The 25,482-nt window shown below is 42.0% G+C and overlaps 1 protein-coding gene across 7 annotated transcripts in view; it reads right to left on the bottom strand.

Annotated features, from left to right (window-relative positions):
* MCPH1 (microcephalin 1) overlaps window positions 1–25,482 on the bottom strand; it is a 249,251-nt gene that overhangs the window by 901 nt on the left and 222,868 nt on the right. For 4 of the 7 annotated variants that reach the window (XM_063074610.1, XM_063074618.1, XM_063074681.1 and 1 more), the window contains 2 exons: window positions 12,610–12,847; window positions 8,680–8,785 (listed from right to left, as the gene is read on the bottom strand). In XM_063074610.1, coding sequence (XP_062930680.1) covers window positions 8,680–8,785; window positions 12,610–12,847 — 344 coding nt within the window. Of the gene's footprint in view, window positions 1–8,679; window positions 8,786–12,091; window positions 12,153–12,609; window positions 12,848–25,482 lie in introns of those variants that run through there. The other 3 variants (XM_063074637.1, XM_063074628.1, XM_063074646.1) reach the window with 3 other exon arrangements.

Here is a 25,482-nt window from a genome sequence, read left to right as displayed (position 1 = left end):
TTGTATGAAAACCACAAGGTGCACCTGGTCCAGGACAGAGCTGCTGGTGCAGCTGCACAGGTCAGCACAGGTGTGCCCACTGGCTGGCTGGAAACACTCCCTTACTATTTCCTTAATTCTTGAAAGTTCCCTGCTTTCAGTTCTATTCCTGCTGTTAGAATGAAAGAGAAACACAATCGATTGTCAGCACTGAATGGGTTACAAGGTGAATTAAATTAATGATTACAATTACTGTTCAATTATACAGTTATAATTACAATTATATAATTATAAATTTATATTTGAAGGACCTTAAGAAGTCACACTGATGAGTGGTGAAAGATAGAAAGCCATGATGGCTGTATGGTATAAAGAAGAAAAAATGGATATATTCTATGAATATAGAAAAAAATGAAAGAAAAACTAGTCTGACCTGGTGAAGTACTCTCAGATGGATTTCAGAAGGAAAGAATACTAACACTTGCTTTACATATATATTTATATAATTGTATTATAAATAATATTATATGTAATTATAACAATTAGCATGAGGCATACCACTTAATTTTCTTCACAACAGTGAAGTAGGTATTGATACGATTTACATTTTAATATTGGTCCTTAATTTGTGATATATGTTGAATATATCTTCTCTCAGTTTGTCATTTATTTGCCTTTTGACTCTTCTTACACAAACTTTTGCCATGCAAACATTTTATTTTTTTATGTCTTCAAATTACATATTTTGTTTTATTGCATCGAGACTTTGAGTCATAGGTAAGCGAGCCTTTCCTTATACCCAGGTTATAAAGTAATTCAGCTATATTTTCTTCCAGGTTGTAAAAACTCTATAAATTCAAATTTTACACTTAGATTTCTGACTGAATATCATTTTTGAAAGTCAGAAAAACTGCAGAAATGATGCTTTTTCCTAATTAGTCTAGAAATTCAACATATGCCCCAAATTTCAAACTTTTTAAAAAGAAAACTCACATGTTTATTTTAAAGTTTATATGAAAGAGAATGCACAGGAAGACAATTTTGAAAAAGAGGAATAATGACAGAGAATCTGACATTCACAGATACCAATACAGTCTATACAATTACAGTAGTAAAATAGTATGTTATTAGCACGGAATAGACGAATAGAACAACAGAAGAGAATAACTAGAAACAAACCCATACCTATACAGCAATATAAGAGATGATTCAAAGAAGGCATTATAAATCAGTGGAAAATAGACAAGTTATTAAAAAAATGACATGGTCTCCTCACATCATAAAATCAATAAACTGCAGATGGATTAAAGATCTAAACATTAAAACAAAAACTATAAATAGGAGATACAGAAGACTACTTTTAAAGCTCAGGGGGTGGGAAAGTTCCTCCTAAACAAAACCACTAAATTTAGATGTGATAGAGGAAAAGAGGTATTTGATTTTATAAAAAAAAAAATTAAAAATTAAAACCTCTGTAATACTGAAGACACCATAAACAAAGTTAAACATAAGAGTCAGAGAAAAATTTATAACATTTATAACCAAAGATTAGTGGCCTTATATAAATATTGCAAAACAGTGTGAAAAAAAGAAATAACCCAATTTAAAAGTAGGCAAGGAGCAAGGACAGGCAATTCATGAAATACAAATCCCCTCTCTAAGATAGTCACACTCACGAGTAATTCAGTAATCATGGAACTACAAATTAAATAGTGACATCTATTTGTATTAATTCATCAGATCACCAAACATTGAAAATATGGGTAATGTCCAGTATTAGTGAGGATGTGGGGAAATAGGAATTCATATACTGTCAGTTATATATCAATATTTAAAGTACACATACCCTACGGCACAGTAATTTGATTACTATGTATCTATTTTCTAAAAACACTCCTTTGCCTGGGATTGGGGTAAAATAATTATAGCTCAAGACAATCTCTTAAAATTGAATTTAAATTGTTTCAATTAAAACACACATACAGAGTTTAAAATAAACAGTGTAAATAACACAAAATGTCTAATAATTGAGGGTGCATAAATTAATTACAATACCTCCAATAGTTAAAAAGACTGAAGTAGCTGTTTATGTGTTAAATTGGAAGGATCTTCTAGACAGAGTTAAATTAAAACTCACGGAAAAATGTGTGATCTACCTGCACAAAAACAAATCCCCAAACAATATCTATTGTTTGTATACATTTATTTCTATGTAAATATATATATATATATATTTTAAATCTGGAAGATACACTTCCATTTTTATTGTAGTTACTTTAAGGAAGGGTAGAAAGATTGGGGGACTCTATGTGCTTCTCTATTGTTTCAATGCTTTGGCCATGAAATCAAGAATCACTCCATCCATCCATCCATCCATCATCTGTCCATTTACTGTGGTGGGGAAAAAGGCTGACTGGAGAATTAATAATTTTTAAATTTAGATAAGACAGAAGTCTAAATGTAACCTCAGCATAAAGTCTGCAGCTCTCTGACTGACAGCTTGGGGAATTACCTGTGGACTTCTGAGAAATGGTACTGAGGTGCACATGGTGTTGTGACCAAGCATGAATTAAGCACATTGGGGATTAGGATGAAAGAGCACTTGACCACGGAGTGTTGGCCAACAGCCCGAGAGCCATGCACAGAGAGCACCTCATACCTCCATGTTCCCACTGTGACACACACAGGAAAAATGATTCCCACCTAAGTCCATTTGGCATTGAAGACAGCCACATCTGCAAATGCCAATGTCACACCAATGCATAATCTTCAAACACGCAATAAATATGACCATGGGACAGATGTTAAGAGTAATGCCAGTCCTTGCCAGTGGAAAGAGGTACCAATAGTAAACCGAACTAAAAGCAGCTCAGTGAAAAATAAAGAAAAACAAGTAAAAGTAGCTCCATGAAATTTAAACTAACCCCCCGCCCCCACAAACCCACTTAAAAATAAAGAAAAAAATGTCATTTAGCAGGTCTTAGCACACATTCACGAAAGTTAAAGTTTACTAGCCATGCTTCTGTGTGGTCTTACATACATGGACATGGAATCAACATGCTGCCAACATTAACTAACTCTTCAGTGGTGTACGGTGAGCAAGTCACTTCATTTAACTGAAACTCCAACTGCCCACAACCAAATGTGGCTAATGGTACTGGGTGCAGAGTTCAAGAACACGTGGGAACCTAATTGGGAGCTCTATCTTCGCTTATCAAAATAGGCTAGGAATTTTAGGGCTGGGAGAAACATCAGTGGCAATGCAGCCAGATGTCCATTCAGCTAAGAAAAGCGTCTCTACTTCACTGTGGAATGATGGCCTCCCAGCCTCAGGGGCTTCGCTACCTAAGGTACCCCTTAGCAGTAGAACCCAGCAGGTTCTTAATATTCCTAAAGTCCTTTTTCATAATGAGCCCAGAGCTACTCCCTGTGTAATTTTCATCCCCTGATCTCGCTTTTCTCCAGAGCCAGCTTGCCTTGCCCCTCCTGCCTTTCACATGGTAGTCTCTGAGGCTCCTTTTTAGGAGACAGAATAAAGCAGTTTCCTCAGCACCTCTTCCTGGATCCTGGCTTCCAGACACCTCAGCCACCATTATTCTGGGTGCTTGGAACTCAAGTCTAGGTGTCACCTTCCATTCTTCTCTTTCCCTAATATGCCACATCAAATCTATGAACAAGTGCAGTTGGCTCTGAAATTTATATTTAAAACCTGACAACTTCACAACACCTCCATCGTAGGACCCTAGCCCTGACCACCATCATTTATCACCTGAACCACTGCAAGGGCCTAAAATCACTCCCTCTGCTTCCACTTATAAATATGGGTCAGAGTCCATTTCCCTACTTAAAATACTCCGGTGACTTCCATTTATTTTTACAACAAAATTCAAACTTCTTCCCATTGTCGATTAAGGCCTCGAATGGTCCAGAGTGGTTTAGCTTGAAGCTTCCCCCTTCTCTGGCTTCATTTCCTAGTGCTTTGTCCTCTCTCCCTTCCTTTCAGCCTCTAGACCTTTTGTTTCTCCTGACCTCCCAACCTTTACCCTCCCTGTTCCTTCAAAAGGCTAAAGTCCCGTAGATCAACACAAGTCCACCCTGCTCTCTATACTTTGGGTCTCAGTTCAAACGCAGATCCTCAGCAAGGAGCCCACCCCACTGTCACTCTCCATACTTGCACCCTATTTACTTCACAGCATTTACCAATGTAAGAATTTAAAAAAATTTTTTTTCTGTCTTCTCCCTTAGAATGTACGTCCCATAGGGGCAAGGGCAGCATATGTCTTGTCAGCTGCTATACCTGTAGTGCCTAGAATATGCTTAGCCTATGATAGGTGCTCAGTAAATTTCTACTGAGTAAATGAATGGATGACCTGTGATGTGTTTGAAGGAAATAGCTTGGCCTAATAATGCAGCCGTTTTCATCATTTTCTTCTGCTCTGATATTTGACCGGAGAAATTCATATACGTGACATATTTCTAGGAGTATACAAAAGATTTGGGCCATGTCATGGAAAAGACAATCTGTTGTTTTGTGAGTGACTCCCACAATGCCACCTTTTGATTCCCATCCAGGAAATGTGAGCAAAATGACATTATTACAGGGCTAGCCGTGAATTAACTATTATTTGCTATTATTTCTATTATGTTTTGTAATTATTTATCACTGGCCTAATGATATCAGAGAGTAGATTTTTCATAAAGAACAATCTTGCTGAGTTACTTATAACAGTTTCTTGATTCTCTTGGATGTTTCTATGTAGATAATTGTAACACGTGCAAATATGACTTGTCCTTTTCTTTACAATTCTTATACTTTATTTTTTTCTTACTTTATTTCTTTGATTGGGAACTCTAGAACATTGCTGAATAGTAAGGATAACAGCATTTGTGCATCTTGTATTTGACTTAAATCTAAACTAAGGATTTTGTCATTAAATATTTGCTGTAGGTTTTTTATAGATACCTTAAAAAAGTTATCACCTATTCCTAGTTTTTGAAGAGTTTTTACCATGACTGGGTACTGGATTTTCTCTAATGCTTTTTAAGATACTGAGAAAATTAGTGGATTAGAAAAAAGACTTAATGCTATTCATTTACTCTCACATTTTTAGATTAAACTCTACTTGTTTACGTGTGTTTTTTTTTTTTTTAAACACTGCTAAATTTGATCTGCTAATATTTTATTTTAGATTTTTATGCCCATGTTTACAAATGAGTTTTGGCTATAATTTTTTAAATACTAGTATTAGGTCAAGATCATGCTAGTCTTGTAAAATGAAGTGAATAGCTTCCCTCTGTTTTTCTCTGCAATAATCTGTAAATGTTTGGTAAAACTTACTACTAAAACTAGGGGACATGTCTTAAAATTTTTTGTGTGTGATAAGATAGACGTAACATAAAATTTACTATTTTAACTATTTTTAAGCGTACACTTCAATAGCATTAAATACATTCACAGTGCTACACAGCCATTACCACCATCAATGTCCAGAACTTTTCCACCATCCCAAACTCAACCTCCACAGCCATTAAACAACCACTCTCCACTCCATGCCTCCCTCCACCAGCCCCTGTAATCTGTTATACTTTCTCTCTCTATGACTGCCTATTCTAAGTTCCTCATGTAAATGGAATCATACAATATTTGTTCTTTTGTGTCTGGTTTATTTCACTTAACATAATGTCTTCAAGGTCCATCCATGCTGTTGCATGTATCAGAATTTCCTTCCTTTTTAAGGCTGAATAATATTCCATTGAATGTACATAACACATTTTGTTTATCTGGTCATCCATCGATTGATCCATCGGGTTGCCTTCACCTTTTGGCTACTGTGAATAATGCTGCTGTAAATGTGGGTGTACAAACATCACTTTGGGACACTGCTTTCAGTTTGTTTTGGATATATACCCAGAAGTGGAATTGCTATATCATATGGTAATGCTATTTTTCATTTTTTGATGAACCATCACATTGTTTTCCATAGTGGTTACAATATTTTATCAACAGCGCACAAAGGTCCCCCTTTCTTCACATCCTTGCCAACATTTATTTATTTATTTTTTTGCTTTGGATAGTAGCCATTGTAATGGATGTAAGATGCTTTATCACTGTGGTTTTGATTTGCATTTCCCTAATAATTAGTGATGTTGAGCTTCTTCTCATATACTTATTGGACATTTGTATATTTCCTTTGGAGAAACGTTTGTTCAGGTTCTTCACCCATTTTTTAATTGGGTTATTTGTTTTTGGTTGTTGAGTCGCAGGAGTTCTTTATGTATTCTGGATATTAATCTTATTACTTGCACATACCTTCTCCTGTTCTTAGCTTGCCTCTCACTCTATTGACTGTGTGCTTTGATGCACAGAAGACTTTAATTCTGGTGCAGTCAACTGATCTTCCACTTTTGTTGCCTCCCTTGTGACTTTTATGGACAGTGCCCACCTCTTGTGTAGTCATAGCTCACAGCATCAATTAACCAGGTCAATAAACCAAGTAGAATACTGGCAATTTCCCATCAGGAGGCAGAGCTTCGAAGTTTCTCCTATGTCTGTGAACCTTTCAGACCCTCTAAGCTGCAGGGAACTTGCTAAACACTAGAGTGTTCTCCCCAACAGGGAGGGCTTTGTGAACGTGTACAGCAAAACAGCCTTGAAAAAGTTCCTGTCAAACCCACATGCTCAGCTATGGCCAGTCTGACTTCCCAAACTGACAACTCCATTTCACTGATGGACATAAAATGTTGCCATGTTTGCAGCATTTCCTATTCTGAGTTGCATGTACAGCTGGCTGTTGTGCTCGTATTGTTTTTCAAGTGAGGCTTGAGGAATGTGCCTTTGGCTGGTAAAAGTGCAAAGACGGATCTTTTATTTTCCAGTTTGCCTGCCTGCCTTTAAGAAGATTTTTAACCTTTACATCTTTGATAAAGTTCACATCCAGTGACTTGAATTCTGTTGGAGTAAACTTAACAAAGGAATCCAATGTGTCAGGAAATTTCAAAGACAACCATCTAGAACCATTAGTTGGCCAACCAATGCAATTAAAGGGAGAGCTCAGAAATCCACTTTCTCAGCACACTCTTTCCATATCTTTCCAAAGCTAATGTTAAAATGCCATTTTAAGAGCTAGCAGTTAATTAAAAAAAAAAATACTACTAGTTCTATTTTTTTAAGAAAAGCTGAAATTATAAAATTCCACCAGTTTTAGTTTTCATTCATTTCTACCTTGGTAGATTTTATCTGTTTTGAAAACAACTCAAAGCAAAAACAACTCTTCATATCGTCTGAACTTGTGTCCTACAATTCCACAGTCACTTTCTGAGTGGGTCTGGAAACTCTGGCAATGGTAAATCGGGCAGTCACGTGAAGAGGGGAGCAGGCCTGGGCAGACCAGCTTCCTCTCCATTCTCTCCACACGTGGCAGACGGCCTCGCCTCTCCGTGACTGGTTCTTCATCTAAGCGACGAAAATGTGGACTCGGGTGATCCTGAACAACCCTCACATATCTACTTAATGAGGAAGCCCGAAGGTCTGAGGCCTCCCGAATGGCCCTGGTTTCACAAAATGCCTCATCTGAGAGCCATGCATGTTTCTGGTTAGTTGTCAGTGGAAATGCTGAATGATGCAGGCCCACGAGAGCAGGGCCCACATGCTATCATGGGTCTTTCTGAAAACACTGACATTCAAATCAAATGCACTTTATAAGTTATAAGGAAATTGTGCCGAGGCTGAACTTTTTTTTTTTTGGCAACACTATTGAGAATACTACATTATGCTCCCACAACAGCATAAACGTATGTCTTACCATTTGAACACAGCCCAGACAATAAAAGGGTTTCTGAGACTGGAAATATGTCTTTTGAGAAAGGCCAAACCAGCCTTACATGACAACACTGGTGGGGCAGGGGCAGGAGAGGGGAATGAAAGAATGAGCAGAAATGACTGCAGCACAAAAGTCACAAACCAGGAGGGCTGTGCAGGGCTCACAGCTCCACCTGTAGCTCTCACATTCCAGCCCCCAAGTTCCTTCAGGCCCCAGCATCTTTGTGTCTTAATAGGTAAATGGGAATTATATTTTGTGGGAGTGTTGGGGGAAATACAATAATTAGGAAACACTTTCAAATATAATATGCATTACTGCTATCAGGTAAAGGTAACATTTTACTTCCCAGTGCTGGGAATTTGACTGTTTTCCTGTATTCTCATACATATTCAAGTGCTCACGAGTGTGTTCTCTCTCAAAAATCCCCATTTCTTCTTCTGGTTGAATGATTCATCAAAAATCTTGGCCCAAGTTTGGTGCTGTTTCAGAGAAAACAGACTCTAGGGAATGAGTAGGGAACATAATCAGGACTGTTCAAATAACCTCGTTATAAGACAACGTGGCACATATGAACTCCTCCATGGAGCAAAGGAGTAAGACATGGCTTAAGTTTCATGTGAGCCCTATCAGGTGACTTCATACTCTCACTCACTGGTCCATGCCAGTGATGCAAAGCAGCCAGGAGGGCAAGCTGGTGAGTGCAAGGGGCCACCCCGAGCTGAGGTCAGAAGAGACTCTTATAAATAGAATCATCATCAAACTTTTTATGCTCATAAATGTTTTTGAGATACACACAGTGCAGGGATAAAGAGCTTGTCTGATAGATTATAGTGCTAGGATGTCAAGATCCTGGGGAGAGATATTTATTTTTGGTGCCCACCTTTCCCTCTGCACCTGCCCCTCCCCTGCCAAAAGGAAACTTCTCAGAGAGGTTTCTGGTGGCTGAAAAATTCTCCTGTGTGTCCACACCGGTGAGTTTATTACGTCTGCAAAAACAAAGACCATAAAATAGAGAAGTAAATATGAAGGTGCTAAAATACCCAGGAGTTTTCATTTTGGATGGTAAATTACAAATCTGAAAGTAGATACAATAAGTTACTTTTCAGATTTTAACTTTTTATCCAAACTACTCTCAGGACTCCCAGGTACCCCACATAGCAACTCCAGGTGGATCAAATTTAATTTATAAATTCTGAGTATTGCCTTTTATAAATTATCATAAAATAACTTTTTCTTTTAAATTGGTGCTTTAAAATGGTTTGATATCTTTCTAATTTTAATTTAATAACATCTCAAGAATAAAATAGTGTCTAGAGAAATGTTTATTATAATGGAAGTTAATGGGAGGGGAACGTTTTTGAAAAGACACGATGTTGTTCTGCCGAATGGTCAGCGGCAGCCACCCAGCACAGCCACAGACACTGTCCTCCAGCGAAGCTCAGGAGTGTCTGCTGCAGATGCAGGGCATTCTGCACTCTCGTGTGTTAGCTCCTTCGACCATCATGTGAGGTAAGCAGGGTGGAGGTTGTTACTCTGTTTTACAGATGAAGCAAATGAGATCCAGAGAGAAAAGGTGTGGAATATACTAAAAATATACTTCACGGGGCCTGGTTTTCCAAAGCCTTGCAGTTTCAAATATTGACCTTGCGGAGGACTGGAAATTTCCCTCAGGCTATAAGTCTCTGTTGCAAGATAAAGATTGTGGCACAGCAGGTTGCTGGCTCAAAAGACAGACTAGTTACTGACTGCCATATAAAGATACTGAGAAACTGCTGTTAAGAAGGAATGTTTGCTACGATCAAACTGTTGTTGATAGGACCACTTAATTGCCTTACTGGAATGTCATCTGGCTTGTTTCACTGAAAGTTACCAGCCTATATTGTTAAACTATAACCCCACCTTTGTTCTCTTCCCGTAACTTCCTGGTCTGGAAAATAAATGCAGGAAGAGAACCCCAATTCAGTGTTAATTTCCCAAATGGAAGGGATGGTTCTCACTTGAGCATTCCCAGGGAGATTAACCACTTCGGGGCCTCTCACTGCTCAGTAGAGATGGGCTTTGAGTAATCCTTTGCATCCCTGTCACCCAGGGGAAGTGGGGTGACAAATCCGTGGGGGGAGAAGCAACGCAAAGCAACAAAAAGGTAGTTTACTTCCGGTCAGAGAATAAGCTAGTGGCAGAGCCTGGATGTTACAGAAAACGCAGCACTCTGGGCCATGTATTTTGTAGGTCTAGGCATGTACACATAGACATAAAAATAAAATCACCTTTATTTGGACATATCTGGAGCTACTGGATTATAATTCAGTCTAGAAAGAGAAAAATATAAACTGTTAAATATTTGAAAAATACATGGTCTTACATCCAAGAGACCAGCTGGAGAGGACCTAGAGCATTCAGGGGTAGTGGCCCTCAAGTCAGAGGGACTCCTCTCACACGGGTGAGGACTGCAGCTCATGACACCTGGATGTCTCCAAGAGCACACACGGATGTGTAACCAATGACAAGTCAGAAACTGGACAAGAATTATGGCACAGGAAAGAAGCAGAAAAGGGTCTATAAGCCTAGCCCTAAAACATGAAGAATTCTGAAGGGCCTTGTGAAAATTAAATCTTGGGGCTAACATTCACCTCCTAAAAACCTATCAGCAGGAGAGCCGTAGCAAAACAACCCGAGGGACTAGGTGGGCATCTGAATCAAGTGTGACTTGTACACAAGACTGCACAAGCAGCAGGAAGGGCCAGCAGTTACCCAACTTGCAAATAACAGCAGCGCAGACCAGATTCGGGCCTCTGCACAGGACATGATTTCCAAACATTGAAAAGACCAGTTGCTGATGCGGACTGCTGGTGTCAGTCATGTGCACAGTTCCGTTAACTGAAGGAGACATCTTTTTAAAGCACAATTCTGGGCTGTAGTCAGTATCATTCTGATACATACATTTTTCTAAAAAACAAAACAAGAACCTCTGTTTCAGAACCTAGGATGTTGTGAAGGTTATATTCTTTGCATTTAGAAGAGTAAACAGCCTCTTGGCTTTTGGACTGTAGCTAAAATCTATTTTTTTTTTTTTTGAAGTTAGTTTCTAGGCAAAAGATAAATTACTCTGTGCCAGATAGCAAAAAAATTAATTTTGATCACCATACTTTTAAAATATATCAGAGGATGACCATCAATCATTTAAAAGATATTCATAAAATATATGTACTTATAATATATGAATGTAACTTGGACAAACATGTATCTACTTATCTATTAAAAGATACTGTTGAACTAGAGGTGAAAAGAGCCAGAAGTTGGGGATTCAGAGTGAAGCAGAAACACATAAAAGGGAGACTGAGTAAAGAACACAGGAGGACAGGGAAGCAGGTCAAGAGAGACAGACGGAGATGTAGAGAATAACTGTACTTCTGAAGAAGCCAGGTGAGGATCTTGATTGAAACTGGAGTCATTCACTGTTATGGGCTGAATTATGTCCCTGCAAAATTCATATGTTGAAGCCCTAACCCCCAGTAGCTCAGAATGTGACTGCATTTGGAGACACAGCCTTTAAAGAGGTAATCGGTTTAAATGAGGTCTTTGGTGTGGGCCCTAATCCACTCTGACTGGTGTCCTTATAAGAGCAGATTTGGACACACAAGGAATGCCAAGGGTGCACAAGCACAAGGGAAAGACCATGTGAGACTCAGGGAGAAGGCGGCTGTCTGCAAGCCAAGGAGAGAGACTCAGGAGAAACCAACCCTGTTAGCACCTTCATCCTGGACTTCCAGCCTCCAGAACTGTGAGAAAATAAACATTTGTTGTTTAAGCCACCCAGTCTGTGGTATTTTGTTATGGTAGCCTGAGCGATGACATTTATCAAAACCTCGTGGAGGAAGAAGTGAAGCTTATCATCACAGCAGAGCCTTGTTCATCCTGCTCCATGTGACTCCATCACAGGATAGTACGTTCTAGCAGAAATGCTGCTGTCCCGCCTCCCTCCGCACCCCCATCATGGCCATCCTGGCTCCACACTCTCCCTTAGCCCACTTCCCAAGGTGGCATAACAGATGAAGCCCACTGGTCACTGGACGTGGGATGATAGCGTCCTAAAGTCAGGGCTTGTCTTGTACCACCCTTTTCTCTTCAGAATCTCATGTAGTGTTTGGCGTACACTGCACACTGAGTTAAAGCCACACCTGCACATTTCAGTCACACTATACTTGCTTTTTGAAATAAAAGATGCAGCTCTTTTTTTGCCTTTAACACCACTTTGAGCAGAAGAGCAAACAAGTTATCATGAGACGTGCCCAGGAGAGGGGTGAAGCAGGGACTGGGGCTCTGGTCCTCACAGCCGGGCACTGCCCAGGAGTCCTGCAAGCAGAAGGGGTTAGGCTGTCAGGGAGAGGCTGTCTAAGGGTGATGCTCGGTTAGGCCTGTGCCCATCGCTTACAGTTCTGGGTGGTTTCAGGTAGACTGCGGCTTTCATGCGAGCTAGGGAAGTAAAGTGGCAAAGTCTACTAAAATTTCCTTTCCCCCTGTGAATTACCCCTCAGCTGACAGGAAAGGGCTGGAATGTGTAGGATAATTACATGCCTCTGCAGGCAGATGCATGGAGACTGACCATCAGTTGGGAGGCTCCCAGGCCATGTGGAAGGGGCGTGGGCATGAAGCTGCCCTGTCTCCAAACCTGTCCACGTAGCTGGGACCACAAAACAGTGGCTCAAGTGAACGCCCATTGGCTACTGCGACCTGCAAGAGCCTTTGCCGGCCCTCCCTGTCTATGTTCCCACTAGATGATCCACACTCACTTCTGCACCTGGATTCCTACCTAGGAGCCACTTCTCTGACAGATACTTGATTGCTGCTTTCTTCTTTTTGCTGTAGGGCCCAATGAAGATGCCCGCCTGGTGAGGGGCTCGGCTGATTCGGCCCCCACACAGGTGTACCAGTTCACACAGCTTGGCCCTGGGGGGGCTGCTGGCCGGCGAGATGAACATCAGCGGCTGATCAGCAAAGAGGGTTCCCTGGTACTGCCCTGTGGACAAATGGCGCTCCAGCCGGCAAACCTGTGGGGCGAGACAACACGGGATTAGAAAGGCACGAAACCGTCCCACTCTTTGGAGCAGCTTAACCCTGAAGCTCACTGCCTTTTTTGGGAAAAGAATAGAATGAATGTAAGTCTGCATATTCCTGAAGGAATTCTGAATTCTGAGGACTCAGAGAAGATAATGACATTAATGACATAAAACTGACGTTTTCTGAAGTGGCCATGAGTAAAATTTGAAGAAAGCAAATTTATAGGCAAAAACATGTAGACCTTTGAATCTTACAAATTCTAAAACAAAATACTGAAAAGTAATCAACTGTTTGGTAGAGTCAGGAGAACCTAGGCTCCACTCTGTAGGTGCTGTTTGAGTGGCCTGGACACCTGGCATGAGTGAGAGCAAGACCTGGTGCTATGCAGACTCCACTCTCACTGGAACAGTGCCATTCAACCCAACATGCTCCAGGACTCTTGGCAGCAAATGACTTTTATAAAATCTAGGAAATGCTGTAAAGCTAGCACCATGGTTTAGATGGTAAAGGGAGAACGAGGCAATACAAAGGTAGAATTCCTGTAGCTATTCCTAAAACATATTAAGTTGGGAGAGGCAAGTGTCTAGAAGTTATTTCAGTGAGCTGTTATGAAAATGGTTAAGAAGAGTTGAAGACAGTGGAAAACATTTCAGAAACAGGGACATGAAACTGCACTTCCTTTTATCCTGATAAAGTTAAGGTTGCTTGGGTGACCCAAGAGACAGTGGGAAAGCCCATTTACTCTAAACACATATTGTACTAACTACAAATTGGGAAAGACTTTATTTCAAGTGCAAATACCCTCCAGGAGAGGTTGAGGGCCACCTATCATCCACGTTTTGTTTTGCGTATTTCAAGCTGCTTATTTCTCCTATAATATCTGAAATCAATGGCTAAGAGAAGTTAGGGGAAGTTTGGGAAAGGGATGAACGGGTCCTTCTCAGAGGAGTGTAAACTGGGGTGGGGGCAGTGGGGGAGCCCTCTCCCTCAAGGGGCAGCAGACAAGGCCCTGCGTGCTGACCCTGGAGGTAGGAGGACAGCAAAAAATGAATTCTACAGTCTACATCTCTCACAAAATTGGAGAGAGTTGTGCTTCCAGTAGGTTTTCATACTACTGTTGTTTTAAAGAAAATATCCTACCATGAAACAACAGCTCTAACATTAATGGAATTGACACAATACACTTAAGCATGGCCATGAAATTATCTTTTCTCATCCCCAGTTTTGAATTTTACAACATAATACTGAGCATTTAACACCTCTCACTTGACTTGAAAATGATGATTCTGCTCCTATGGCAACTTTGTTAATATGTTTTAGTAAGACTCCCATATCCCTGTGCATGTAGTGGAAAGGGTTATTGACTTAAATTTGCAGATGAACATACTGAGGCTGAAGCATGCCGAAAGATTTGCTTTGGCTAAATGGTGAATCAAGCTGTAAGAAAAACCCTACAATCACTAGAATCTGTTAACTTGGTGAATCACTGGACCACGCTGCATCGAAATAGGAGATCTGGAAAGAATATCTTCCCTGTTAAAGTTGGACATAACCATGCATTTAAAAAATTAATTATAAAAGCAATTGATAATTGAAACAATACAGAAGGGTAAAAAGTGAAAAAGGAATTTTCCTATATTAGACATTGTTTTCTGTTATTCAAATCCACTCCTGTCTTTTCCTCCAAAATGGCAGAACAAAGACTCTTTGGGAGGGGGTGCTAACCTCTGCATGGCCAGGTGGTCAAGATAGAGGCCCTTTCTCAGCCCAAGGAGAACATTTAGCATTGTCCAAGCTAATCATAGCAGTCTCATTTCTCTTGCAAATGATTAGGTTAAGCAGGGCTGGACCCAATCCTGGCCAACGTGACCTGAGAATATGTCAGCTGGTGGGATTCTGGGGGAGTTTCCCTTGCTATTATAATCTGATGCATAAGCAAAAACACTTTTCTTGTTTGCTGGACATTGTCATGTCTACATTACTGAAGCCACCTGAGGCCACAGGACATACTGAATAATGGCACAGTGGGGAGATGGGAAGCCCTGGATCCTGAAAAACACTTTTAAGTCACTGGATTGACTAAACTGGGAATTGTCTTCTTTTGTCCTTTTTATGTCAGAAAAAAATTCTTAATTCTATAAGTTAATTTTTTGTTAAATTTTTTGTTTTCAGAAGCCCAAAGTATCCAAATGATACAGTTCTAACACCCCCTACCACTTAAAAGAGGTAACCACTGTTAAGAGTTTGCCGTGTATTTTTCAAAATCCTGTAACATTTGCCCATGTACACACACACATTTATGATACAGTTTTTATTAACAACAAAACATGGGATCAAGTCTATATACCTTGCTATATGGACAAGCAGTAAATCAAACCTGTCTTTAATCCAGTAGAAAAGAAAGTAAACCTTTCAAATGTTTAGAATATGACTTTGGTAGCTAATGTCTTTGGTTTTTGATTCTTCTCTCTCCCACATTTATTGAACACTTGCAAGGTGCTGAGGGAGTAATGATGATTAAAGACAGAGTCCGTTACCTCAGTTTAAAACACGTAATACAAAAGTCAACAAATTAAAATGCTTCCTTTTATTTACTCATTCAGCTTGAAATCAGAGAAGACAAAGTATTATAAAGTGTTATTCTTCACTAAAAACTATTGAAATTGTGTATGCTAACTTTCTAAATGCAAGTAATTTCTGCAAAAGCTAATTCAAGATCTGGGGTACTTAAAATTAAAAATTAACTGGGAATTTATCGCACAAATAGGCTCTTGTTGTATACAATGGCACACATGTACAAGCAGCTCATTGCTATAGAAACTATGCTAATTAGCACATTTTATTTATATCACAAATACAATAGGACATGTGATTCTGCTTATTACTGAGATTCAGTTAAGCTCATCCAAGTACAGGAAGGTCTTAAGAATGGGAGACCTCCCCTGTGTTCCCTGAGGACAGAGCCCTTGTTATCCATCTCAGCCCCACGGAACTTTCACATCACAGGTACTCAGTGATTTATGAAATTGTCTGAAAACACAATTACCAAGGCAGCCTCACCCTTGGGGACTACTCTATGCCTTTGAAGGCACATATCATAAAGTTGTCTCGCTACTGTAGGCTGTGACATTGCCTTAAGAATTCTGACCTTGGCTAGTCAACTGTCTAATCCAGCAAAGCCCTATTTCCCCCTATTTGTACATTTTTAAAAGTTAGTTGAGAACTATAAGGCTGCAAATAGCACAAAAGGGTAAGAGTGCTGGGCACAGCAGACGGTGTTCTCTCACTGGGCCACCGTCAGGTCTCACTCCATGGGCCTATGTGTTACATTGAGATTGAAAAGAAAAACCTCAAATGCAAAAATTCTGAAGTCCACTTGCTGTTGACTGTTTTCATTGCCTTCTCAATCCCTTTTGTAATAGCAATTCATGGCAATTTGCTCTAAACTCTAATTTAATTTCAAACTTTTACACACACACTCCCCTGAAAAAGGCATGTGGCCAGGGCATGTGGACATCACAGGACACAGAGGGATGTGTGAAGCAGGGCGTGACAGCTGGGGACCATCGTGGTGTGTTATTTCTTTTCAACTCAGACATGCTATAACTGTTTCAAAGGAGAATCTGAAGAATACATTTAGAGATTAGGAATACTGAAATAAACTTGCACATGGACAAAAAAAAAATATGAGCTTTTCCCTCCACCAGGCAATTCATTTCATGCCCACAGGCAAGTCGTTTGCATTGTCGGTAGTTCTTTATAACCTACAGAGTCATAAAACAGCTCAAAGGTAATGAAAGCTAGAATCAGATAACCTGCGAGTATGCCCAGTCTACAAAAGCATGGTTTTCCAATGAAGAACAAATTTTCCCTACAGAACCCAGACGTCTCTTTAAAAGAAATCATGGAAGAAAAGGGGGTTAAAGTGGGGCTTACTGACTGCTCGAGGGTTAAGTAGCCACCAAATGAACAGGACAGGTTAGTGGTTAGGGTACGTTCTGGGTGAAGTTCTGAAGGGGTCCTGCTGCTCTCTGCAGTGGTCATCTCACATATATCCATGCACTTATGTATATGCACAAGTGCAGGCTGAGGAGGCAGCTGGCAGAGGGTGAGCATCTTTGCCCTCAGTCTTCATGTGAACCCTCAGCTGTGAAGGACAAGGACTGTCACTGAAGGTCTGTCAGTTGAGCCGAAGAGACATCAGCTTCACTTTACAAACCGTTGCCTGTGTTTTCATTTTGTCTTCATCGGAAAAGCTACTGATTTAATAGGTTTCAGCTCAGACCTTTCGAATCTATTTACCCGGAAGTCAGTCAAGACAGACTGTACTGTTGACAAAGCTAAGCAGAAGAGAATTCCCTCATGCTTCTAGCTTCAAGGAATCCCAGCTATTTACCCACGACCAAGGAGTAAAACACTGTGGTGGGGTGGGGCTGGTGGTTCATTTACTCCAGCCCTGGGTGTTAAGGTTCAGTTAGTGGATTTGCTTTTCTGTCTAGGAGAACTCATCTTCAAAGTCACCTGTTCGGCTTGCCGACAGTTCTAAGATGAGCCTTCCCACATTTTCACAACAGTGTAAGAGCGCATCTTACAATGTGTGGCAAGTCACTGTTTTCACCGGCAGCAGTCTTTCTCTGAGTGGTACAGAAAACACAGGTGGGCCACACAATCGCTGTCTTAGATTTGAAATATGGAATACTTGAAGCCATTCTAATAGTAATGCAAGCTTTTAGTTTTAGTACACTCACAGAGTTGTACAATCATCAACACGACCTACTCACTCCCTCCTCTGGGTGAATACTTCTGAACCTACAATGTGGTCGATTTCACTAATAACTTTATATAATCTCTCAGCTGGCTAGGGTACTCTGGTTTTTCTAAGATCTGGCCCCGCCTTCCCTTTTTGACTTTAGTGCCCACAGTTCAACTGAGCCTGTCATCCTCTTCCTCAAACATGCCACATGGGGCAAAGGGGAGACGTCCCTTCAACCCCCTGAAGGTTCTCTGAAAAATCACCTGATGAACACTACCGACTAGTTTGAAGACACGACACAAGAAATTTTATTTGATCATAGTTTTACCTGACATGGGAGCCTTCAGGATGAAGACCTAAAGATATAGGGAAAACTGTCCATTTCATGCTTAGGTTCCATGAAGCAGGCACAGCTGAGGAGAAGCATGATTGGACAAGAAAAGTGTGATCTAATGCTCATAGACTACGTGGGGAAACCCAGCAAGGCCTGTCTGTTCAGATTCTTCTTGGCCTCTCTGTGTAGCATTCCTTCCTCCTGGGTATGGGGCAGGACCCCTCTGAAACAGGGGTCATATGACCTACAATCAGACAAAGTAAGTCAGACAATTTCTTTGTGGCCAGCTCCAGGACAGAAAGGGAGAGGGGTTGTGAGGGGAGATGGAGAGATCAGAGTATAATTTTAGTGTTTATGACTGGCTTTGGGGAAAGGGGTTCTGGTTTCTCTGGCTTGCCTCAGGGAAGAAGGAGGCTGAGAGACAGGAAGGCAGAAGGTCAGAGGAAAGCTTTGTTTCTGAGGCTGCTGCTGAAGCTTTCACTCTGGGGTGTTGCTTTCTGATCCCCAACAGCCACATAATTCCTGAATTTGTGCCTTGTTTTTTTTCAATTCCCCACGCTTAGGGTGGTTACAGTAATCTATATGTGTGTTAAAACTCATAGAACTGTAAATAAAAAAGTGTCAGTTTTACTGTATGTCAATTTAAAAGATATAATAAAAGAAGAGGCATTTTTTAGATCAGTATAACCACCCTCAGTGTGGCCTTAACACAACGGCGCACATGCAGCCCGCACACTCGTCCCTCTCCTCGCTGGCCACTCACACCCATCTGTCTCCAGCCTCCAGCACTGCAGCACCTTTCTCATGCTCGGCAGTGACACTGCTCCCCACCACGCTGAGGACAGCAAAGCAACAAAGAGAGCCATTCAGACTCCCCTGCAGCATCATACACGAACATGCCTCCCCTGGCTGCTGGAGATGGACCGTCCACGTGGAAAGCAGCTGATTCCCTGATAACTGGCCTTTCTTCTTCTAAATTTGTCCCCTCTACAGGTTCTCAACAAAGCAAGAATTTTAAAACCACAAGTCGGCTCATGTCCCTTCTCTGTTCAGAATGTGGTTGGCTCATTTTGTCAGAGTAAAAGCTGAAGCCCTAGTGACGGGCAGCACGGCCTCTCAGACCTTCCCCCTCACTCCTCCTCACCTACTCCACTCCAGCCTGGCCTCCTCCTCGTTCCTCGAGTGCTCTGTGCATGGTTCTGCCTCAGGGCCTTTGCACTGGCTCTCCTCTTTGCCGAGCTAATTCATCTCCTTCAAGTCTTTCCTCAGCTGTCATCATTTGAACAAGGGCTGCTCTAACCATCCTACTTAAAATGTCAGTGTTCTCCTGACCATCAGCAGTCCCAAGCCACTTAACCTAGTCTACTTTTTCTTTTGCCACAAGTTTTATCACCTTCTAACATAACATATCATTTATTTTTTGCATTATTTATTTATTTTGTTCAATGATATACCCCTAGCACCTGGAACAGTGCCTGGCAGATAGTAGGTGCTCAATTATATTTGCTGAATTAACAAATTTATCAAGTAATTATGGAGTACTGTGCTTGGGAGACAGGGGAGAATATCGTCTGATTTCAGGAAGCTTCTACTCTAGCTTGGGAAATATCAAGCTAGGTACTTACCAGGGCAATAGTGACAAGACAAAAAGGATTTCAAAAAGAGGCACAGATCAGGTAGGGTAGAGCCCTGGGAGAAAATTCCACAGGGCAACAGGATCTTACACCAGCCTAAAGAAGCAGGAAACAGCGCAGCGAGGAGAAAGAGCAGCGAGGAGACAGCACAGGGCAGGTGAAGAGATGGCGTGGATGGGGGCAGGCAGGAGGGGCTGGGACAGAGTGCAGAGCACAGCCAGCAACTGGAAGAGAGTGCTGGAGCGGATCCCCACCAAGGGGTGCAGGGTGAGAGCACGGGTCCAGAAGACTGAAGTGGAGATTGAGCTGATGTGAAGATGCATTAAAAGGGCAGACTCTGGTGCTGGACAAGCACGGTAGATAAAGATCTAGATTATCTGGGTCACAGAGGGAATGCAAAAGCGGGTAGAGAATCTTCGGTGAACCTCAAAAGACAAGAGCCACTAACAACGCGTGTGGAGGAGGGGGAAGGGAAGCATATGTAGCTAGGGGATTAGAAGAGCGGTGATCAGGCTGAGAATGGAGCTGGCTGGGAAGGAGAGCCGGGCTGGCAGGTGGGAAAATGCGGCTTGACTTTAGATATGATGAATCTGATGGAGGAGATTCACCAAATCAGGCAGTGTGAGGCTGTGAGACTGTGATATAATAAGAAATATATATTTGGCATCTGCCCTAGGTTCCTGGCACTGAACTCTTAAAACCCTTAAAATTCTCTGCACAATAGAGGTGAGAGAAGAGTCTTTTGTTATGCCCCTTTCAGCCTTGCCTGAGTTTACACTACTGAGGTGACTCCCAGAGGATGGGGCTGATGGCTGAAGGAACCATCTAGGTCACTAGAGCATTGGGACCAATGGACAATGGTTTAATCCACGCTGCCTACGTGAACGAGCACCTGAGTGGCCCTGGGAGCTTGTGCATTTCCGTGTTGCCAAACGCAACCAGGTGCAGGGAGGGTGGTGGTCCGGACAGTGTGGAGGCTCCGTGTGGCTCCGTGTGCCTTGCTCCTCCACACTCTGCCCTATGCATCTCTTTTGGCTGTTCATTTGTATCCTTGAATAGTATCTTTTGTAATAAATTGGTAAATGTAAGTAAGATGTTTCTCTGAGTTCTGTGAGCTCTTCTAGCAAATTATCAAAGCCGAAGAGTGGGTCATGGAAACCCTCGATTTTCAGCTGGTCAGTCTGAAGTCAGAAGGGAGACCGCAATGTGCGACCGGCATCCAACATGGGAGTGGTCTTCTAGGACTGAGCACTTGACTTGTGGGATTTGACTAACTCCAGGTAGACAGTATCAGAATTTAATTGAATTGTAGGACATCCAGTTGGTGCCTGCAGAGAATTGGAGAATTGTTTGGTGAGGAAAAAACACCATACATGTGGTGTCAGAAGGGTTCTGTATGTGAGTATAGTAGAAAAAATAGGAGTTTATTTCATTTTAGAGGTACAGTCTGCAGGCTGCTCACAGCTAGAGACCTTACTCTGGAGTCATCTGGACAGCAGCGACAACTAACGCCACGGGAGGATGCATTCATTTTCTGCTTGATTAGCAGTGCCAAAGTACAAGTTTGAACTTTGAAACTTGAAACACTGTTAGTGCAATACTTTTTGAAGGAATTAGAAAAGGGCTTTTGTAGAAAAAATTAGTGTTCTATATTCTTAGTTTCAGGGCAATGGGCTAAAAGATACATAAAATAATCTCAAGAGTGAATAAAGACAATTCTGTCAACTTCCAGCCGAGGAAACGCATGGGCCAGGGGAAAGTAGAGTGATAACCAATTTAAAAATCCTTCCTTCTGGAAGAGGGCTTAGGCATCTGCACTTCCTAAGCAAAATGATATTATAGTTCTTCATCATAGGGAAAAAAGAAAGCCTTAAGCAGGAAGCTAAAAAGAAAGAAGATAGATGCAGTCCTTCTTCCTTCCTCTGAAGGTTTTGTCATCACTGAGAGGAAACAGATTTGAGGAAGATTAGGGCTTTGATCAAGAGTTAAAGTAGATAGGCTGGGAAGACCAGCACACAATCAGAGTCAGCCCCTAACTCTGGAAGGTTGGAACAAAAAGTAAGACTCAGGGTTAAGTTATAAAAGGGCATTCTAATCAGTAACCAAGAACATGGTGTGAAAAGGGTAAGAAAAAGGTAAGCGTCATGAACAGACACTGATCACACTTGGAGTTTCTCTGTTGAACACACCTGCAGCTAGCATTCCCCAAACTTTCCATCTGAGGTCCTTCCTCTCAGGGACCATGATGGCAGAGCTCAACGTAGCTCTTGCGGAATTCCCATATTGCCTCATGTTCTGTTGTTCTGCTCTGTGATATGTCTGTTTTAATATGAATGTGTCTTAAATCACTTACCAACAAGTACACATCACAGACAGACCAGGGAATACACAGCTCATTTTAAGAAGCACAGTTACAGTGACGTGTAAAAATACACTTTTTAAAGCTGCTCACATTTAGAATTAAATAGTCTAGCACTAAAAGGGATTATCTAGTCCAACTTGTCCATTTTACTGATAAGCACACCAAGGCCTAGAGAAGTTAGGGCACAAAGGCCACACAGTGAGCAAGACAAAGTGTGTCAGGAACACAGGAATGCAGAACTTGCACTGCTCCTGCTTCTGACCCCACATTCCTACACACTTAGTGGGGGCAACGCAGTGCTGGGGGTGGGCAGGATGACCACACGGACAAAGAAGGTCGCTCCCTTAGTCAATCCCATCTGTGCCACCCTGGCCTCGGTTTGCTCATGTGCAGCACGGCCACACAAGTGCTGCCTGGGTGAGACGGCACAGAGCCCGCAACACATTCGCGGTGTTCAGAACAGAGTCTGCACAAGATGCTGCCATCCTGACTGACTGCTCAGCAGCTCTTGACGCTGTTGATGTGAATACCACCCCCCAAAAAACGTCTTTTAATGACACCCTTGGTTTTTTCCTCAGCCAGTCTGCTTCTGTCTGGCTCACTTCGCCACTCAGCCATCAGATCCCAGGAACTCCTCACAGCCCCTCTCCCCTCTTCACACCTTAAACTCTCTCCCCAAGTAGTCTCATTCATGCCCACAGGTGACCCGCCCATTTCATTTCTGTCTTTCATGAAGGGCTTTCCTCTGAGCTCTGGATCCACACAGCCTGCCGCCTCTCCTTTTGGAATGGGTGTCATCTAATTCGTGGAGGTCCTGGATAGAAAAAAAGATGAAGGAAGGGCGAGTTCTCTCTTCTTGAGCTGGGACGTGCATCTTCTTCTGTCCTGGGACATCAGAGCCCCTTGTTCTGGGGTCTTTGGATTCTGGGACTTGCACCAGCAGCCTCCGTCCCCATCATGCCCTATTTTCAGGGCTCTGGGCTTAAACTGAGTTATACGAGCAGCTTCCCTGGACTTCTTAGCCTCCACTGTTGCATGAGCCAGTCCCTCACAATAAATATCTTCCTACATATCTGTCTCAGTCCGTTTTCTGTTGCTATAACAGAATCCCACAAACTGGGTAAAATATAAACAATAGAAGTCTATTTGGCTCAAAGTTCTGGAGGCTGGAAAGTCTAACAGCATGGCGCCTGCATCTGGTGAGGGTCATCCCACAGCGGCAGAAGGTGGAAGCAAGCACGGGAGACCAAGAGAGCACGAGGGATGAACTCCCTTCTATAACAACCCGCTCTCATGAAAACTAACCCATTCTCTGTATTCTGTTTATCAGTATAGTAGAAAAAAACCAGGAGTTTGTTTTCTTTTAGAGGAACAGTTCTGCAGGCAGCTCACAGCTAGTGGGCTGGGTTTGGGGGTCATCTGAACAGAGGTGACAACTAAATCCATGACAGGATGACTTAATTTTTTGCCTAATTTGCTGTTCAAAAGTTCTAAGTTTGATTCTTGAAATTTGAAACACTGTTAGTAAAACACTTTTTGAAAGAAATAGAAAGGGGCTTTTGTAAGAAAAATCAGTGTCTTATTTCTTTGGTTTCAGGGAAATGGGCTAAAATATACATAAAAATAGTCTCAAGAGTGTATGAAGACAGAGAATATGAACTCATGTTAATCCATTCATGACCCAACCACCTCCTACTAGGCCACACCTCTCAACACTGCTGCACTGGGGATTATATTCCCAACACATGAACTTTTGGTGGTCACATTCAAACCACAGCAATATCTATATATATTCCAGAGGTTCTGCTTCTCTGGAGAACCCTAATACAATCTGGCTTCGTTTGCTCAACACAATGTCTGCACCCACACTCCAATAGCTTTCCATTACTTGGTGCACACAGAAAAATTTCCTAAATGGTCTATAAGACCCTCCATGATCTAGCCTCTACTTTTATCTGCAGCCAAATCTAGTATCCCCCTCTCCCTCCCTCTCTGTTCCAGCCACACAGGCTCCTTCCAGCCTCTTCTCATGCTCTGCTGCCTCCTCTGCTTGGACCATGAGTCGGTCCCTTCTTAGTCATGCTGACTCCAACTCATTGACTGGGTTTTTGGCTCAATGGTCACCTCTTTAGGGAAGCTCTCCTTATTCCTCAGCTATACCAAATCTGTATTATATTTTTTACTAACAAACACTTAGCACTTAGCAGGTGCCAGCCACTATTCTAAATGCTTTACATATATGAACTCACTTAACCCCTCTAACAATTCTAGGGATAGGTACTAAAGGGCAGCAGAGTTTGTCACCCCAAAATATGATAATTTGGCAGAAGGATTATTTTGAGCTAGAGGCACATGAAAAACAGTAGATGCAAGAAAGGCATTCCAATTGCCCTTTTCTTCCTGAACACAGGAGATAAAACTCTCACGAAAGATGCCCTCCTTGTACCAGGAGAAAGGAAACATTCTCCAACGGGGAGAACAGCTGGGACAATTCTGTGGAAACAGACCTTTCAAAAACAATTCCTACCTCCCTTGAGCCTCCCCATGGAGTGGGGTCACTCCTGCCTCTCCTGGGCCAGCCTGACACAAAAGCAGTCACGTTTTTGCCACCTCTGTGCTTCTTTACTTCCTCATGAGGGCTCCAGTGTTGTGTATAAATTTAAGTAAATTTGCATGCTTTTCTCCTGTTAATCTATCTTATGCCAATTTTATTCTCAGGCTTAGACAGGACCCTACCAGGATAGAGGATAAAGTTTTGCCTACCCTGCAGTGCTGTTATCATCCCCCTTTCCCCATTAGAAACAGCAGACAGAGAGGAAGTAACTAGCCTAAGATCACAAAGCTAATGGGTGAGGGCCCGCGGCTGCGAGCAGTTGCTGGCCAGGGTACCTGCCTTCCCCTGAGGTCACACTGGCCCCCTATGTGCCCTGCAGCACCCTCCCCCCATACTCCTCCACATTCAGACCAGGCACAGTTCCAACCCAGAAGAGGTGCTAAATATGTAGCTGAATGGATGTCAGCTATTATTTTTGGATGATGTATTCCAGGTACTGCGTGTGTGTGTGTGTGTGTGTGTGTGCGTGCGTGCGTGTGCGTGTGCGTGTGTGTGTGTGTGATAGATGATGTATTCCAGGCACTGTGTGTGTGCATGTGCGTGTGCGTGTGTGTGTGTGACAGCTACTTGGAAGCTGAATCTATAAAATGGGCAAAGAGGCAACAGCTTTGTTCCTGACTTACTTCTATGCCATCAATCCCCAGCCTCTGCTGGACAAGTCCAAGGATGTCTAACTTAATGTACCATCAATATAAATCACACTCCTCAATCTGGCTCTTGATTCTTGTTTCTCTTACTTTTCCAGTACCTAGTCTTCAGACTTTGGAAACAGCTTTCATTTCTTCCTCTACAGCCATCCTATAGCCCCACTTGCCAAATTCTGAAACTAGTCTTGTGCTTACCTCCTTGTCATTCTTCCTATCCCTAGAGGTCAAAGGGTACAGTGAGAGTGCAGGCTTGGGCTCCAGGAAGACCATGGGTTTAAATC

The sequence above is a fragment of the Cynocephalus volans genome, chromosome 1 (assembly GCF_027409185.1).
Source record: "Cynocephalus volans isolate mCynVol1 chromosome 1, mCynVol1.pri, whole genome shotgun sequence".
In the NCBI taxonomy this organism is placed as follows: domain Eukaryota; kingdom Metazoa; phylum Chordata; class Mammalia; order Dermoptera; family Cynocephalidae; genus Cynocephalus; species Cynocephalus volans.
Note: the sequence above shows the minus strand (reverse complement) of the source record. Positions and strands in the feature narration are given on the sequence as shown.